Source organism: Nestor notabilis, unplaced genomic scaffold (genome assembly GCF_000696875.1).
Source record: "Nestor notabilis isolate BGI_N333 unplaced genomic scaffold, ASM69687v1 scaffold11627, whole genome shotgun sequence".
Classification (NCBI taxonomy): Eukaryota; Metazoa; Chordata; class Aves; order Psittaciformes; family Psittacidae; genus Nestor; species Nestor notabilis.
This window is the reverse complement of record NW_009935176.1, coordinates 35,511-52,655: the sequence shown is the minus strand read 5'-3', so window position 1 is coordinate 52,655 and position 17,145 is coordinate 35,511. Positions and strand designations below refer to the sequence as shown.

Sequence of the window (17,145 nt, the reverse complement as noted above, 5' to 3'; positions counted from 1 at the left end):
GTCTACTGAAGCTTGTGTATGTCCAGTGTAAGAACAGTATTTGAGAAATACATTTTTAATAACAACTTTTTTCAGATTTGCATACCAGTGATGTCTATGCTGCAAAGGATTCTTAAGTGCTGTGTGTCTTAAAACAGCAGGAAAAGCTAAATAATTTTCAGCGCTCTGATCATAAACACTGAACCAACCAAATTTGGGTTTGATGTTTGCTGAAGTACAATGCAGTAATGAGACCATGTGAATAAAACAGAGAAATGATTGTCATCTGCCCCTTGCAAAACCTGTAATTTTGCTTAGCTAGATGCCACCATTACAAGAGACATGACTGTGTCCCTGCTGGCTCTAAGGGGTTGGGAATGAATAACCTACAAATGACAGAGCTCCCTTTAAAGGATGGGCAGCTTAATTAGTAAAGGATATAATGCTAACTGTGGAAAGTGTAATATCAACAACTGCTCAGATCCCTAACAAAAGCAGAGGGCTATGCAGTACTGCATGTAAATGCTTTCAGAGCCTTCTGAGAGGCACCTTTCCATATGAAGAGCTTCAGTACTTTCAAAACTTCTTTTGAAGCTGTTAATATTTGCTAGCCTGTGTCAGGCTTCCAAGTTCTTCGTTATCTGAAATTGCATCTGGCTGACCACACCCCCTCATTCACGATGCGACGTTGTATGTGTTGATGTTCTAGAATGAGTCTGCAGATTTTAAATGCAGAAAATGCAGAAAATGGGGAAAATGGAGGGAACATCAAGGATGACCTAACGGCGGAAGACTGTGGCTTTTTCTTTGTGCCGCCCGAACCTACAGGGAGACCTTCCATTCTACGCCTGTCCCAGAAAGAGAACTTGCCACCAAAAAGTGTGGCAAAAGCTATGAAGGTAAACTTCTGCTTTTATATTGATTATATTCTTTCTCCTCCTATGATCTCTGCTACTGAATGCAGATACTATTTACAGCTTGAAAGTATTGTGGTATTCATGTTCTTCCTTCTTTCCCTCTCCCCTTTCTTAAAGGTAACCTTTCAGACACCTCTACGAGATCCTCAGACTCGAAAAATCTTAAGTCCTACCATGATGGACAAACTTGAAACTACTTTCACACTTGATGACTGCAGTGAAGACTTGGGGGATGATGTTTTATCTACATCCATCAATGCTGAGTAAGTAATGTAGTCGCTGCTAGTAGTATTAGCAGTGTGGGACATGTTTGAGTTAATTTTTCCCCATTACAAACCTGTATAGTTAAAATGTAATTTTGTATTTTATAACAAGATGTAAACTGCGCAAAAAGACCACAATTAATGCTGGCTTTGATGCACAAACTCTTTCAAAGAGAAAATTTTCTTAAAAGTAGTGACAATTTTCTTGGTTGTAATATTGAATACTGAAATCTATTTCTAACTCGCCAGTAACTGATTTTGTTGAGATGACTTATGACATGGATAAACGGTTTGAGAAAAGAAACATGTTAGGCAGAGAATACAAAGCTGTTTCCCACTGTAAGGTTTTCATGTGACACTACAACTGTTCTGAAGCTAAGCTTATTTTCTCTCTTGTATGTAAAGTACAGTTTTATCTCTTTAGATTCTTTTTTCCTTAAAATACATCTTCTGAATTGGCATCTTGAGTCAATGAGTACTAAGATTAAAGAAAATCTAGCAACAGAAAGTGAAGATAACATCAATCCCAAGTATGAACAAGTTTGTGCACCTTTATAATGTTGCAGCCTGGGTCTTAAAGTGGCTCATGGTGGCTGTCTAGAGAAGAGCATAAAGTTCCAGTTTGAGGTTTTGCAAATCTGCTTTAGTAGAAATATTGTTATAATGGTACAATAATACAGTGTTATTTAATAGGTTTCAATGTGTATTTTTGTTACCGACTTTTTTCCCCTTTTTTAAACATGTATAAACATCTGACACCTGTAAATCCCAGTGGCAAGAAGCCTCTGAGTACCAAAAGACAAAGCTTTGGTAGTTTGGTTTTTTTGCTACCAAATACTTTAATTTGACCCCATTCTTGGCTTTGGGAGGAGGAGAAGGGAGAAAGGTGGGAACACTTAAATGTTCTTTAGATGTATAGACTTGTTTCAACTGTTAACTTGCATGTATACTCTAGTTCAGGAAAGTACTGAGCTAGCCACTGCAATTACTCAATTGCATTTATGCCCCAAACTTCTTGCTCACATAAATAAAGATTTAATGCATAAAAAGTTCAAGTGATCTAAAAGGGCTAGCACAGAATTGGTTTTAGGTATGGCATAATTGCATGTCAAGACATTGCTTTTAGTATACACATCCTTTCTACTTTTAATATGTAAGAATTTGTAGCACATAAGCTGCATAACCGGGTGCTGCTGAAGGGTGTCACTTCAGACTGAAGTAGTTAAAGTTTCAAGCAGGTGTTTTGCTCTTGACTGGCATTTATTAGGTTAAACACTGGAGGAGAATGGGAGGGGCTTGATCAGTTGAAGGAGCCTGGGGCTGAACTATTGCAGGGAAGGGGCACTCAAACCGGGTGAGAAGGACTTCCTGAACTCTTTATCTTTGCTTTTGCTTTCAGGTTTATCAAAGTGTGTTTTTAGTGAGTTTGTTTTAATCATGTTCTGTTCTACAGCAGATACGAGTGGCATGTAAGAGTAATAACTTTCATAACTTTACGAAGGGACAAAACAATGGGAGGAAATCCTGTTGCAGGAAGTAATGGCTTAACTCTCTGTAGTCTGAGGCTAAGCCTTGAAAGTTGAGTAGAGGTTGGGGAAATACAGGGGGGAGCAATAACTTGTAGGATACTCAGCTGTATTGAGTGCACAAACCTGTCATTTAACCTGTTTCTTCTGCTAGACAATCTCTAACTGGAAAAGTATTTTCTTGTATACCACTTTGCTCTTCAGTTTTGCTGTTGTACAGAGTTTGGAGTGATTGAAGTCCAGGTTCTGTTTTGGTATGTAGGCCCTCACAAATGAAATGCTGGTGCATGTTTTCAGGGGAAAAAAATATCTGCCAGAATCGCCAGACAGAGTAATGACTAGAATGGGAGAAGCTGAATAATGTCTTAGTTTGGTTGTAGACTTGTGAGTCTGTCATGAGTCATAGAGGAATCTACATGAGGATGTACTAGTTGTGTCTGTGTTTGAGCTGCTTACTGTTAATAGCTCTTCCTCAGCAACATACATTTCACTGTCTAGTGAAATGGAAGTGTCCACATTCTGTAGCGAGCAGAGCAGTATCCAGCGATGACTGGTACGAGCTAACACATCTGTGTAGAACAGGTAGCTTAAGAATACTGACTAGCTTCAAGTATTGATCTCCCTATAGTTCATGTGTACCAGAGCTCATAACTTCTGTCTGTTCAGGTGGCAACTGAATTCTTGCTGTTACATTCTTTTGCTGTCAGCTGCCTTATGTCAAATAACCCCAGATTACTCTGAGCATGCAAAGCTACTTGTGCAAGTATCTTTCTAAAGATGGTTTGAAATTATGCCTAAAAATAGCTATAGCATGTGTGATATCTTTTTTTATTTTTATTTTTTAAATGCAGCACATGTCAACAAAAGACTGAAGCTGAAGCAAACAGTACAGTGATAAACAAACAAATGCCAGAGAAGGTCAGTGCAGCTCCTTACCCAGATGATGAGATGCCAGTGAAGAGTCGAGGTTCCTACAATCTTGATTTTGATAACTTAAATGACATCAATCCTTTTCAAAGTTCAGCACAGTTGCAGCATTCTCCTGGAAATCTGCAAAAGTCTCCTCCTGTGAGAGTATCTAGCAGTCCTGAGAAAACTGCTGAAAAAAGTAGTGGTTCTCCTATGCTGGATGATACAGCTCCTTTGGATTCAACCACAGCAAGTACAGAGCACTTGACTGAAGATAAGACACTCGTATCTGGAAAAGAATCTCCACTGGGAGAGCTGGAGTCTGACAAACCCACACTGTTGCCTAAGCAAGCAATCAGTGACGCTGTGCAGGATGTGAAGTCTGCTTCCACAGATGTGAGCCAAACTGGTAAATCGGTGGGATTAGCAGAAGCACCTACGCCTCCCGTACCGTTATCTGGCAACTTAGGTCCCAGTAGTTCTGATGTCACGAATTCTTCCAAAAGTGGGGAATCAAAATTCCAGAATGTTTCAGAGGCAGAAAAAGCCTCTGCAGAAGAACTGGCTATCTCCAAAGGGCAACCTGCAGAAAAGCCTGATGTCATCAAGGCTGGACCAGTAAAACTGGAATTTGACTTTGACAATGCCACTGCTAGAAAGCCACCTCCTAAGAAGCTAGGTAAAAGACCTGGAATCAAGCCACCTTCCAGAAAAATTCCTATTGCCAAAACAAAAACTGAAAATACTGAAGTGCAAAATAAAAGTAATGTGGAAGATGAAATCCCTGTTCCTAAAGCATCTTACAAGGTTGACTGGGACAAACTTGATGATCCAAACTTTAATCCGTTTGGAGGGGGTGCTAAAATTTCCACCTCCTCTGAGTGTTCTGAACCTAGCCCTCGGGAAGCTCGCCTGCAAGAGGAGCAGGATAGTACCTTACCAGAAAGGGAGCCTCTTCCAGCAGAGCAGGATAACAGGCCAAGTACCAGTGAAGCTCTGGAGAAAAGAGAACTCCAAAATCTGTAAGTAAATGTATAGCTGAATGTAGAAGCACCTTGAACTCAGGGAAAGATAGGTGGTATCTCTAACTAGTTGATTCTTACCTCCTTCCTCCCTGTGAGGCTGACTGAGTCTGTTGCACATTGTAATCTTTAACACAGTATCTTTCCACAGCAAAAATCTTGCTGGGGAAACCATCTCAAGATGGCTAGCTCCGGGCAAAAGGAATTCTTAAACCTGGAGGAATGGGAAGGAACAGGCTTATATAGGAAGACTGTTAGTGCCTTGTTCAAGTGGCTCTTCCCACTCCTCCAAGACCAGAGTAAAATGTGGAGAATCGGCTGACTGCTGCTGCCTTTTGAAACAGTGGTACGTAGGCAGCAGTGTCATACATCCTGCAGTATGTGGAAGAACTAGGCAATTGTGTTCTCTACTTAGTCTCCTGGTTGAACTCTTGAGGTGCTGTTTCTTCCCTGCATGTTCTTGATATTTGAATGCTATTTCCAATAAAAAGGTCTGTCACTAAAGCTGCATTTTTTTGGCATCACACAAAACTTTCGATTTGTGAATGGGATATGTTGTGTTGGCTTTCCTAGAAATTAAATTGTTAGCATTGCTATAGATAGCCAGGTGCTTACCAGAACTAGACTGGCACAACATGTTTGTTTGACAGAAATGTTTGCTCTTTTGCTCTCTGTGTAACATGATCAGCTACTGTTTACCAAGGTGAAAAGTTAAGTTTGTGCTGCCAGCAGTAAGTAAGATACTGTCTTTCTCTAATGAAGGCCTGTGTTTTACACCAAAAAAAAAAATAAATCACTGGATTACTTTGGACAGAGTATCAGGCTGCTTGCAATTCTGTAACTAAACAAAAAACTTTAATAAAAAAATAACTTGACAAATGGAAATAAGAGAACAGTGTTAAGTGGACAGGAAAAAGTGGTATTGCTGTGACTTTCTGCGTCACAGATAACACTTCTTCTGATGGCGGGAGAGCCTTATGTCATTTAAGTTGTCACCAGGCAAGACTGAATTTACATCTCCACCCTCTGTAAAGCTTCCTGTACTGTGGCAGAAGAAACTCTCAAAGAAGCTCACTTTGTTTAGTGCTTCAGTATATATTTGTGAATACAGAATTCAGAACTGTCATCTGGCTTGGATTTTGATTTGTTTGGTTGTTTGTTTTTTCTTTAGGGAAATCAGCAAACAGAGTGCCTTAAAAGACAAGCCAAGAACTCAAGAGGACAAGCCAGGAGGTCAAGCAGAAGCTGAACTTCCAGGAGAGAGTGCCATGGTAAGGTATAGGAAAGATAGCCAGTTCTTCAAAGAGTTATTCCATGAAACAGAGTTCTTAGACAAAGTATCAAACATTGGTTTGACAAGGGTAAGTCAAAGAATTAGTGTGTTTATGCATTTTTCAGCAGCTCTGAATAAATATCAACCGTGCAGACTTGTCTTCTGAAGGTAACATCAGAGACAGCCAAATTGGTAACTTGGTATTTAGTATCTTTTTTAGTCAGCAGTCGCATATAAGGACAAATATAGGGGTGTGGAGACTAAAAAAGCGACTCCTGTATAATACAAGCTGTACTAAGTGTTGGTAGTTTAGTTTCTATGCCTGTGAACTCTTGCTTTATTATGCTGGCTGCCCAGCTAGTTTATGACAAACTAATTTGATCATTATTGTGACTTTAATCATTACTTTAACAGTAAAAAGGATTGTGTTTTTTCTCATCAGGAGAAGCAAATGAGCCCATCTAAAATGTCTCTGGCTAATGTCCCCTCTCAAGATAATTTGATTTCTGCTGACGGTGGAGAAAAGTCAAGGTCTGCAGAAGAAATTAAGCCTAGTTCCCAGAGAACTGAAATAACAGCAGATGAGCAGACAGCTAATGCTGAACCTGAGGAGACCTTCAGACCATCATCAGAAGGTAAGGGCATTTCTTCAGACACAACAAGTAGTGTTACAGTAGCTGTTGTGTATGTATTTCTCTACTTCAGTTTTGACATTGATTCTAGTTTGTGTCTTTCATTTTTCCCTACTGAAAGGACTGTAAAACCTACGACTAGTGGAAAACATACCTAGATGTATTTCTGACTTTCTCTGGATTGAGCCAAATTCAGAAAGCTGGCTATTTGCATTCAGCTGCATGGAAGGATGAAATTTAGATTGATAGAGAGTCTTTTAAGAGTTTCAATGGCAGCTTTCTGTGCTGAAAAAATGCTTCCTTAAAATCACTTCTGGTATTAAGGACTTTTTAAATGGAGAGCACTACAGCTATGCAACTAGCTGCCTGTATTTGGGAGTCTTGTAGATTACTGCAGGCCTTCACACTAATTGAATATTGATTTCGTATTGCAGTGTGGATGGTCTTTCTGCACTTGCAGGCCTGTGTTGAAAGCTTACTACATAGCTGTGATTAACCACCTGGAAGGGTTATTCCTTGCAGGAGCACTGTGTGGTGGGATGAGCAAATGGTTTGACTGCAGTGCAATCTGTCACTTAATACTTGAGTGGAATTAGTATATTGAGAAATGGCTGTAATCTCATTGTTCACATCTGACCTGTGTGCTAATTTTAATGGTGAGATTGCCAATCATATTCTTCTATGGGGCATCATATAAAAGAATAGAATATCTGAGTGCTTGCCACTTTAAGCATAGAACAACAGACGTTCTTCAACTGTGTGTAAATTCTGTGTATGCTTTACAGGTATTTGGAGACAAATGGAAACTGTAAGGTCTTAGAAATCTTTGCCTGACTTATTTCTTCATGTCCAGATAGGAATACAGCGTTTCTAGCAAATGAAAAACTAGAGCTGATGAGTTGAGAGCAGGGATTTATTTGCTTTATACACATACCTATTGCCTTACAGTGAAGCACCCACAGACAGAAACAATATGACAATATTGCATCTTCAGTGTATCACTGCTTTTCCAGTTCTAGGTATGGACATAGAAATAGACTATCTGGAACAGTTTGGGACTTCATCAGTAAGTATGACATTGAAATGTTTTGTTTACCTCTCTGGCAGAGGGGAGGGGAAAGGAAAATGAAATTGTCAAACCTTAAATATTTCCATGAAATAACTTCACTTTGAGCTTACACATGGAAATACAGGTTCTATTACAAAGAATTGTATTGGCAAGGCTGGGCAGGGGGCAGTGATGGAAAGAAATGCAGTTATTGACAATTCAGCTAAGTATCAGGAGTCTTTTGCTTTCAGTTTGCAAAGGTGCTCTTTTTCTTTAGTAGTGCTGAAACTGTGATGGATGTTTCCTCTCTGATTGCCAAAACTGCAGGAACATAATGCTTTGTGTGGGAACATAGTTTTGAAAAGACTTTTTCAAAGTAGTTCTGTTTATGGGCAGTTCCTGGAAATCTGTCTTCAACTTGGGCACATAATGTTTTGATCAGTTCATCTTAGTCACTCATTTTCCTGCTTTGATCCAGAGTAGAAGTGGCTCTGAATATATATTGAATACCCTGAATTGAAGCTGTTTTTTGGTGTTGCTGTGTTTGTCCTTGCTGTTGTAAGAGCAAAGACAGAGCATGACATACACTGCTCATTCAGATTATAATACTGTCTTTCCCTTTCAGTGTTTTTGATTAGTTTTGAATAGTTCATAAACACTTGCCCTTTTGGTTCTGTCTGTGAGCAGATTGAGTTCATTTGATGTTACATAAGGACTTAAGCATTTGGGCACTGAGTTCTCTTATGTAATTTTTCTCCTGAGAACAATGCTCTGGCCACTGAAGAATAGGCTCACCCTTTCTCTAGAGAGTTGTTTATGTGTGTGTGGGATGTATGTATTATGCTATGAAGCAGCATATCTGCCACTTCATGCCTCTTTCCCCTCAGTTCAAAGAATCTGCCTTGAGGAAACAATCTCTGTATCTGAAGTTTGACCCTCTATTGAGAGACAGTCCAAGAAAACAAATTTCTGGTACTCTTGGAAAAAATATCAGAACAGATCCTCTTCAGCACAGGTAGGTATTGACTTAGTCTAGGCTGTAGTACATAGAATCGCTTGGGTTGGAAGAGACCATTAAGATCAAGCCCAACTGCTAAGCCAGCACTACCAAGTCCACCTCTAAACTAAGGGCCTCATCTACATGTCTTTTAAATACTTCCAGGGATGGTGATTCAACCACTTCCCTGCGCAGCCTGTTCCAATGCTTGACAACCCTTTTGTGGAAGACATATCTCCTAATATCCAATCTAAACCTCCCCTGGTGCAACTTGAGGCCATTTTCTCTTGTCCTGTCACTTCTTACTTGAGAGGAAAGGCTGACCCCCACCTCGCTACAATCTCCTTTCAGGTAGTTGTAGAGAGTGATAAAGTCCCCCCTGAGCCTCCTTTTCTCCAGGCTAAAGCAACCCCAGTTCCCTCAGCTGCTCCTCATAAGATCTGTGTTTCAGACCCTTCACCAGCTTCATGTCTTGTAGGGGGGAGCCCAAAACTGAACACAGTGTTTGAGGTGCAGCCTCACCAGTGCGAGTACAGGGAACAGTCACTTCTGTGGTCCTTCTGGCCACACTACTGCTGATACAAGAGCTTTACAAAAATAGGCAGCACTTACGCCATTATATTTGTTTATTTCTAGTCCTGTTGCTGATTCAAGTAAATTGCTTGAGGAAGCTGAAAAGCCTACAGTGAGTCTTCAAAATGAAGAAAAAACAAAAGGAATAGATCTTCTGGGAACATTTACAATTTCTGTAAGGGTGTCTGGAATGGTATTTGGTTTCATGTTGATATTTTGGGAAAGGGATGGAGACTAGTTACTGGACTTTCACACAGATACTTGAAGGATTGCAGAGTACTTAATGCTTATTTAAACAGCTTAAAAACCAGGTACTTATATCAAAAGTGAACTTTTTGATAAGACTTTTCTTTAGTATTAAAAATACTCATAGTCTAAGGTTTATAGTTTGAAAAGCCTTTTATAAACAGATCAGCACACAGCAGTTCATCCTGAAATGGTGTCTTTTACTGATGAGGAACAGCATGGTGTCATCTGTGTTTGTTTCTGATAGCTATAATTGCTGGATAGCAGTTTGTTACACGTTAAAAATAACTACATAGTTGTAAAAGATATCTACAAAGTAAGAAAATTATGGTAACACAGTTTTGGTGGTATTTTGGGTGTTTATTCAGTGCTAAGTCAACATATTTTACTTAATCTGCATGCAGCTAATTAATGGCATAAAAATAGGAATTTGTAGAAACTTGTTTTTTTCCTCTCCTCACAGGACACAGGTCCCTTAATACCAGACTCCCTGATTAATGACAATCCTTCACTCCCTTTTGCTGCTTCCACAAGCACTGCAGTGGGTGCTATTATAGATGTGCTAAAATACAGCCAAAAAGACATGGATGCAGCTGTTGAACTGGTTAAGAGAGAGGTATGGTGACCGTTCCTCAGCAGAACTCTGCATAGCCCTGAAAGTACTTTTTGTTTTGATTATCTGGTATAAATCTATATACTTGGTAATTCTATTCTAATTCATAAGTATCTCTTTCAGAGAAGCTTGGTGTGCACTTGATAGGAGCAGTAGGTATAAGATCATAGAATAGGTTGGGTTGGAAAGAACCTAAAGATCATCTAGTTCCCATCCACTGCCATGGGCAGAGGTGCCTCACAGTAGACTGTGTTGCCCAAGTCTGTCAAGCCTGGCCTTGAACACTGCCAGGGATGGAGCATTTACCAGTTCTTTGGGCAACCTTTTCCAGAATTCTTCAGAGCTAATACGTAAGAGAACATGGTAAACTTTACTATTAGTCAGGTTCTGCCTTAGAACTGGGTAGTATTAAAAAGCATCTTATCAGATGGAATGGTTAGGCTTAGTATCAGTAATCTGAATGCTCTTTATTAAACTAGGCAGTAAATACTTGTTCTTGCCAATGAGAGGGAGAAGCTTCTTGTGTACTTACTTCCTTAAAACAAGATAAAACTAGTGCCAATTCAGTGCAGTGATCTCTCTCTGACCAGCTAATAAAACACAAATGAGATCTGGAGCTTGCTCTGGATGAGAAAAAACATAGTGGACGAGGGAGAAGTAGCTGATGGTATTTCAAGCATATTCTGTAACTACAGAAATTGCTTTTGAACCTGCGTCATCTTAGTGATGCAAGTAGAGTTATGCATCTACTCACTTCAAAAATTGGAGTACTTGATTCATTATGGGTTATGTAACATTAAAATGATAATGTCAGAGGAGTACTTAAGCGTAAATGTTCTTAAAGCTAGTTATGACACTTCAAAATTGACTTAAGAAGAAAATGGAGCATTCAAAATTCCTGACTGCAAGCATAGTGATGCTAAGAACACCAAACGAAGATGACCTGTGATTATTTGCTGCTTAAGTTATTCATTCTCTTTAGAGTACAAAGATACTACCTTCTCCAGGAGTAGCCTTTTGCTTTCTGTCATTTAGGAAGACACTTTTACCCACTCTAGGGTCTAGTACAGGAAAACAAGTGCGCCTTTGACAGGGGCAACTCCTAGTGCCTTGATCTGAAATGAAGAATTTCTATAATAACGGGGGGTAGAGGTTGTAATACCTCAAAATTGGTGCTCTAATCTCTTATTTCAAAGAACTGTTTTAAACATGCAAACATAGTTGTAGCAAGACAGGTGTGACTGGATGACTCCAGCTGTGTGTCACTTCAATAGAAATGCTTGCTATTTTAACCTGAAAAGAAGACAGACTAAATCACAAGATTATTTTTTTGGTGAAACAACCCCAGAGTGGGGGGGGAAAAAAAAGGGGAGGGGGAATCTCCCAAACTTTTCTCTCTGGGCAAATATAGCACTACATGGAAGCATGCTTTTTTGTGTCACTGAACTGTTTCTATTGAGTTTGCAGTTAACCAGTTTCCATTTTCACACATTTTGCTTTTCTAACACTTGTTTCTAGCCTGAATATTATTAATTCTTTTTATATGTTGATATATGTTCCCCCCCCCCCTTTGCCCCACTTCCTGTCATCTGAAATGTTACAATCCATTTAAAATGAGTTTACTCTAACTATTGAAAATCAGTGTACTACAGTGTACTGTGCAACTTTCAAGGGCAAATCAGCAGTAACCATGTGCTCTTATCTTCTCTTGTTTGTTTAGAATTCCAGGTTGGTTTACATATTTTTTGGGCCCCTGTTGTCATTGAAGGCCTCTCACACTGCAGTCAGTTATCAGTGTGACAGTTCTTAATAGAAACCCCAGGACAACATTAAATGTATGGAGTTTGCACAAGCATTTTGCAGAGAGTCCTTATACTGCTTAATACTGTTTTATCTCTGGTTTAGTTCAGCTGATGTGGAATAGGTGTAGTTAGTCTTTTATAAAGACAGAGGTGTCTTTAAACTTGGAAATGTGGTAGGGGGAGGATTGAAAGTTGAATATAAATTACTCCGAACAGCAATTTGATCTTGACTAGAATAGATGTATTTGTGCTTTCCTGTGTTAAGATTAGCAGATTTGTGTGGCTTTTTTTACTCTACCTTATAAATACTACTTTGAGAGAACATAACCGACAAAGGAACAGTGATCTACATACATGATGAGTAAGAGGTTGGCTGAATTGGCTCTGATCTTGCCATTTGAAGGTGTATTGGTAACATTGAATGGAATCATGTATGCAAAATCTACACACCAGTCTACATCTTATTTGACTCAAATTTGTAATGAAACACTTTATTATGTTAAGCAGTTAGAACTTTTTCTGCATATCGGGTTTTAAGTATACCTAAGCTGCCCTTTAGACTGTTTAGAGTATGAAATCTTGTGTCTCTTCCTGTGAAAGAAATAATGGCTTACTTTTTCCCCTCGAAGGTTCAAGAGAAACAGTTGGAGGTTCAGGAATGGAAAAAGAAGTATGACAAGCTTCATATGGAATACAAGGAAATGGGGTATGAATCTGTCCTCACTTTTATATCTACTCATTTATTCCAGCTGCTTTTTCTAACTTCTGTTCAATATTTCTTTCATGTTTTTAGAAGAATAGTTGCTGAGTTTGAAAATACCATAACACAAATCATGGGTAAGTTCCATACTTAAACTTTGAATGGCTTGCCGGGGGCATGCTTAGCCTAAAGTCACTAGCTGAAGTTACTACTCTTTCACTCCTGATAATGTTAATATTTCAGGTGCTTCCAGAGTGTGTGTCAGGCTGCAGGCAGGGTAGTTAGAGTAACACTTTATGTATGTTCATATAGACATGATATCATTTGATAGGTAATGATGACTTCCTGAATCAGGAACAAACACATCTAACTTTCTTACTCTGCAATGGATTGTTTATTAAAACTGGCAGATCCAGTTGCCTGCACCTTGTGTTTAGCTGTTTACTACCTGACCTCACTCAAGTAATGTCAACAGTTGGTGGTATCGAACCTAGGAAGATTTTCAGTGAAACTTCTTGTATAGGTCCATCCTCCTAGTTCAAAGCTGAATAGCCAAATCTGTGCCTTGCTTAAATTTAGTTCTTTAAGGAGTCTGAATGTTATGTCAGCTTTTTTTTTTTTTTTTTGCTTCTTTATGCCTATGGGAAACATAGCGCAGGTGTACTAACAAAAACCTCCTGAAAGAGTTTGCTATGCTAGTTTGGCTTGTTATTCCAGTCTCCAGGACCTCCAGCTATTGTGTATATTGAATGAAAATAAATGTTTTCAGATTCCTTCTAACACAACATTTGAAGCTCCTGTTGTGGTAAACTCAGGTGTAGTATTTTGACTACATTGCAGGAGAAACAACACTTTGGGCAAACACCTTACAATAAGTCTTTAGTGGTTGGTGTGCAGTACTGTGTAGCATATAAAGACAAAACGACTGCTTCCTTAAAAGCAAAGATGTGTTGTCCTTTCAGAGGAAAGGCTATGCAACTCTTTTTTTGCTGAAGAGGAAGAATTGAAGGTGTGTGTGGGTTATCTGTCTATAGTATGGAACTAGATTTATGCTAATGCAATATCTATAACTAGTTACCTTCTCTTTCTTTAGAGGATGCTCAGAAGCAGAAGGAATCCTCAAGTAAAGAAATGCAGAGGATAGTGGAAGAGAAGGAACAAGCTATTTCAGATCTGAACTCCATGGAGAAATCTTTCTCTGAACTCTTCAAACGATTTGAAAAACAGAAAGATGTGCTAGAGGGTTACCGCAAAGTAAGATGCCATAATGCAAATCCCATCCTTCCCAGATAAATGAGACTTGGTGGAGAGGAAGTGATGAATTTCTAGAGCAGTCATTTATTAGCTAGTATATGCACTACCTGTAAAACCAGGTGCTAGGTTGTTGTTTGTGTAAAGATTTTAATGATTACTGGTTTGTTGTTTTTAGTGGCTGGCCTAAAGTATGATGATAATCTCTGTTAGAAGCCACAGTTTCTTCAAACAGAAGAAGAAATTATATCCATACCTTTTAATTTTCTTCACTTGACAGACTTGAAACACTCTCACATAGCAACTGCTGCATAAGGACAGCTTGTTTCTCCTACATCATGTTGAATGGATGCTGAGGAAAACTTGCTATTACAAGTCAAAATAATAGTTTAGTTGGGTGTTCTTTAGCTTAAACCCCAAACCCAACTTGGTAAAGTCAGGCCTTCATTCTGCAGCATCTTCAGAATAGGAATTAAGCTATGGTTTCTTATTGCATGAAATGCATAAAAACTGATCCAGTTAGTGTTTAAAAAAGTGCCTTCAGATTTTTTCCTTTAGTTATCCTTTAATGTCCCCTATTTACTCTGGCTTAGAACTAGCCTGTTACAAGTTTTGTGGCAGTCTAGGTTTGAGAAACAGGCATATGATGTCTGTGTTACAACTTAAGTTTCTGCTTCACTAACACATGTCACACTTCCTTCATCTTGCCTCCTTTCCAGCTCTCCACCCTAAATTCAGAAGCCCTTTCCTTAGCACGGAGTTAAAGCTTCACTTGAGAACATTGTTGCTAAATTCAACAGCTGGAATTAGGAGGGTGTGGTAGCACTTGTTTCAAACAGTTCAACTTGCTATCATCATTAGCTTCTACAATAAGGTGTTATAGTGTCTATGCCTACCTAAGTAACTTTTCTTGCTGTTAATGCATTAATTTACATCAGTGTCCAAAGCTTGAATCTTTCTATGGGTTCTCTGAAGTAGCTGGATTTCTACATATTCTTGGGCCAATTGCAAGCGAAGACAAAGCTGATTTCTTTCTTTAAACTTGATCCCCTCACCTACCACCCTCTACCCCCTCAAAAAAAGCCCACCAAAATACACAAAACTGATTAGTGACCTTAGTTTCAGTGACATTTCCACTTTAAAGTTTGCTACAAAATAAATAGCATATTGGGAGGGAAACAGGGTGAATAAATCTTAGTTTGCAAAGTTAAGACAGTTGAAAGGGGGAGCTTTAGTTTCTGTGTAGGTCAGTGGGACTTTCAGAGCTGTTCCTGTTCTGATGAGCAAATACAAATACTGCCACTTTGGTGTAGTCAAATAGCCCATTTGTGAAGTGGAGAGACTTCCATCTACTAGCACATTAAAAGCTAACTAATGCTCTTGTGTTTTGGGTCAGAATGAGGAAGCTCTGAAAAAATGTGCTGAAGAATATCTGGCTAGAATTAAAAAAGAGGAGCAGAGGTATCAGGCGCTAAAGGCACATGCAGAAGAAAAGCTGCTTCGGTAAGTACTATGCCAAGAAGCCAAGTACTTGGGAGGGAAATACCTGATTTTCACAGTTGCTGTGAAATGTTGTTCATTATTACCAAAACTTGGCTGAAACATTCTATGTTTGGGGATTAATCCAGCGTGTGATTCTATGAACCATTTTGCTGTGCTATCTGAAGGGGATGTAAACAACATCTTGTTTCTATTTCAGAGCAAATGAGGAAATTGCCCAGGTACGAAATAAAGCTAAATTAGAGACTACAGCACTACAAGCCAGTCTCCGCAAAGAACAAATGAAGAACCAGACTTTAGAGGGGAACCTTGAACAAAAGGTTAGTCAAAATGCCATGGGTGAGTTTCTTCAATGTATTGCTGTAAGACTAACTAGGTCAAGAATTACCTTTTACCAGTGCTAGAAATAGCCATACTAACCATGCTGGTTTTGATGGCTGCTGGGAAATTGAAACTTAAGGCACAACTGTATTATGTCAAGACTCATCTATATATTTAATTTTATTTTTTTCATTTTTTTGGAACAAAAAGCTTGTCATAGGTGGATTGCTGGAAGTGATCAATCCGCGTTACTGCAGGGAGGTTATCTGAACTACTGGAGGAGATAGTGATCTAAAACTTAAACATGTCCTAGAGCAGAATCTGGGAATGAATCTTACTAACTGTCTGTTCAGCTTGCTCATAAACATGATTTGTAAGCTATTGGCATTCGTACAGACTTGCCTTGACTGAACTCTTTCAATATTGTTCAGGACATTAATCCATGTATTTCATAATCCTTGTGTTTAATATTGTTTCATATTGCATAGATCAAGTCTTAGAATGTTTTGTAAAGGCAGATCAGTTTCCCTTATTAGAACCTTCAAAGCTTTTTCCTTTTTAGGGTTAAAAGTCATATTGCTGGAAATGCATGCTATTAGTTTTACCCCATCATGGTTGTATCTTTGCCAGCATCAAAGATACAGAATGCTGATGCATTCCTGTTAGGGAAAAGTCCTGTATTAGTGTTCATCTTCAGGCATATGGCTAAGGCTTGCATAGCTGAGGCAGCAGTAGGCCTGTAACTGGAGAAATGAGACAAGCCATTTAACACAGAACCAGTTTTGTTCCTGTTTAAATACAGTGGCATTTTATGTTAAGAACTGTTACTGAAGTTGTTTGACCATGTAAGGAATTACACAAACTGGAAACTATTGCCACACATCATTAAAAGTATGAAAGCGTCATCCTACAGACTTGTCTGTCTTGTGAAGATGAAAATCTAAATTGTCACTATCTTGAATGTCAGTGTATCTAACAAAGACTTTGAGTCTGAAAAGTCTTTTCCCTAGATCAGTTGGTCTCCATGCATCATGGGGAAAGTGCATGGAAGATGTAGAGACAGTGTAGTGGATTCTGGCTCATTTCCCAAAGCTCTTAAGGGTGTCATGTGACCTTCTACAAATTAGGCTGTTTAGAGGCCACTTTCCTGGGTCATTAGCGTGTAAATGGACTTCCTATTCCATAATTTGGCAAATGTGACTTGTTGCAACTCACTATAATACCTGAAACTCGCTATTTTTCCTGTCTTCACCAGATTAAAGAAAACGATGAACTACTGAAACTCTGTGATGACTTGATCTCAAAGATGAAAAAAGATTGATAGCTTAACTGTCACGTATGTATGTGTAGTATCTCAGCTTCCTCCTGTCTTGTGTGTTCACTCACTTTTTAATTATGTATGTGGGGAGAAAATAAAAGTCTTGATTTGCACTTGTCTTTCATGTATCTTTTGTAGAAAATGTCAATAAACTGAAGTTCAGTTGCTGCTGCCAGTACATAATGGTGTCCTGCATAACATTTTTTCCTTTGAGCAACATACGAAAACTAAATCATCTCACCCTCACTCTTGTCG

At 38.9% G+C, this 17,145-nt stretch overlaps 1 protein-coding gene across 1 annotated transcript; it reads left to right on the top strand.

Annotated features, from left to right (window-relative positions):
• The first annotated feature begins 689 nt into the window (after window positions 1-689).
• Window positions 690-16,893, top strand: TACC3 (transforming, acidic coiled-coil containing protein 3). The gene is made up of 17 exons (XM_010017718.1): window positions 690-878; window positions 1,014-1,133; window positions 1,487-1,488; window positions 3,184-3,221; window positions 3,560-4,616; window positions 5,788-5,887; window positions 6,332-6,524; window positions 7,535-7,587; window positions 8,457-8,584; window positions 9,203-9,314; window positions 9,849-10,001; window positions 12,430-12,506; window positions 12,594-12,637; window positions 13,594-13,754; window positions 15,148-15,254; window positions 15,451-15,571; window positions 16,828-16,893. Exons 1-17 carry the CDS (start codon window positions 690-692, stop codon window positions 16,891-16,893), a joined length of 2,721 nt encoding a protein of 906 aa, XP_010016020.1.
• The last annotated feature ends 252 nt before the right edge of the window (window positions 16,894-17,145 follow it).

Bases quoted from the DNA above. Each gene is read 5' to 3' on its own strand.
- TACC3 (XM_010017718.1), top strand. From the start codon at position 690: ATGAGTCTGCAGATTTTAAATGCAGAAAATGCAGAAAATGGGGAAAAT. The intron at 879-1,013 runs GTAAACTTCTGC...CCTTTCTTAAAG, and splicing joins GTGTGGCAAAAGCTATGAAG to GTAACCTTTCAGACACCTCT. The intron at 13,755-15,147 runs GTAAGATGCCAT...GTTTTGGGTCAG, and splicing joins TGCTAGAGGGTTACCGCAAA to AATGAGGAAGCTCTGAAAAA.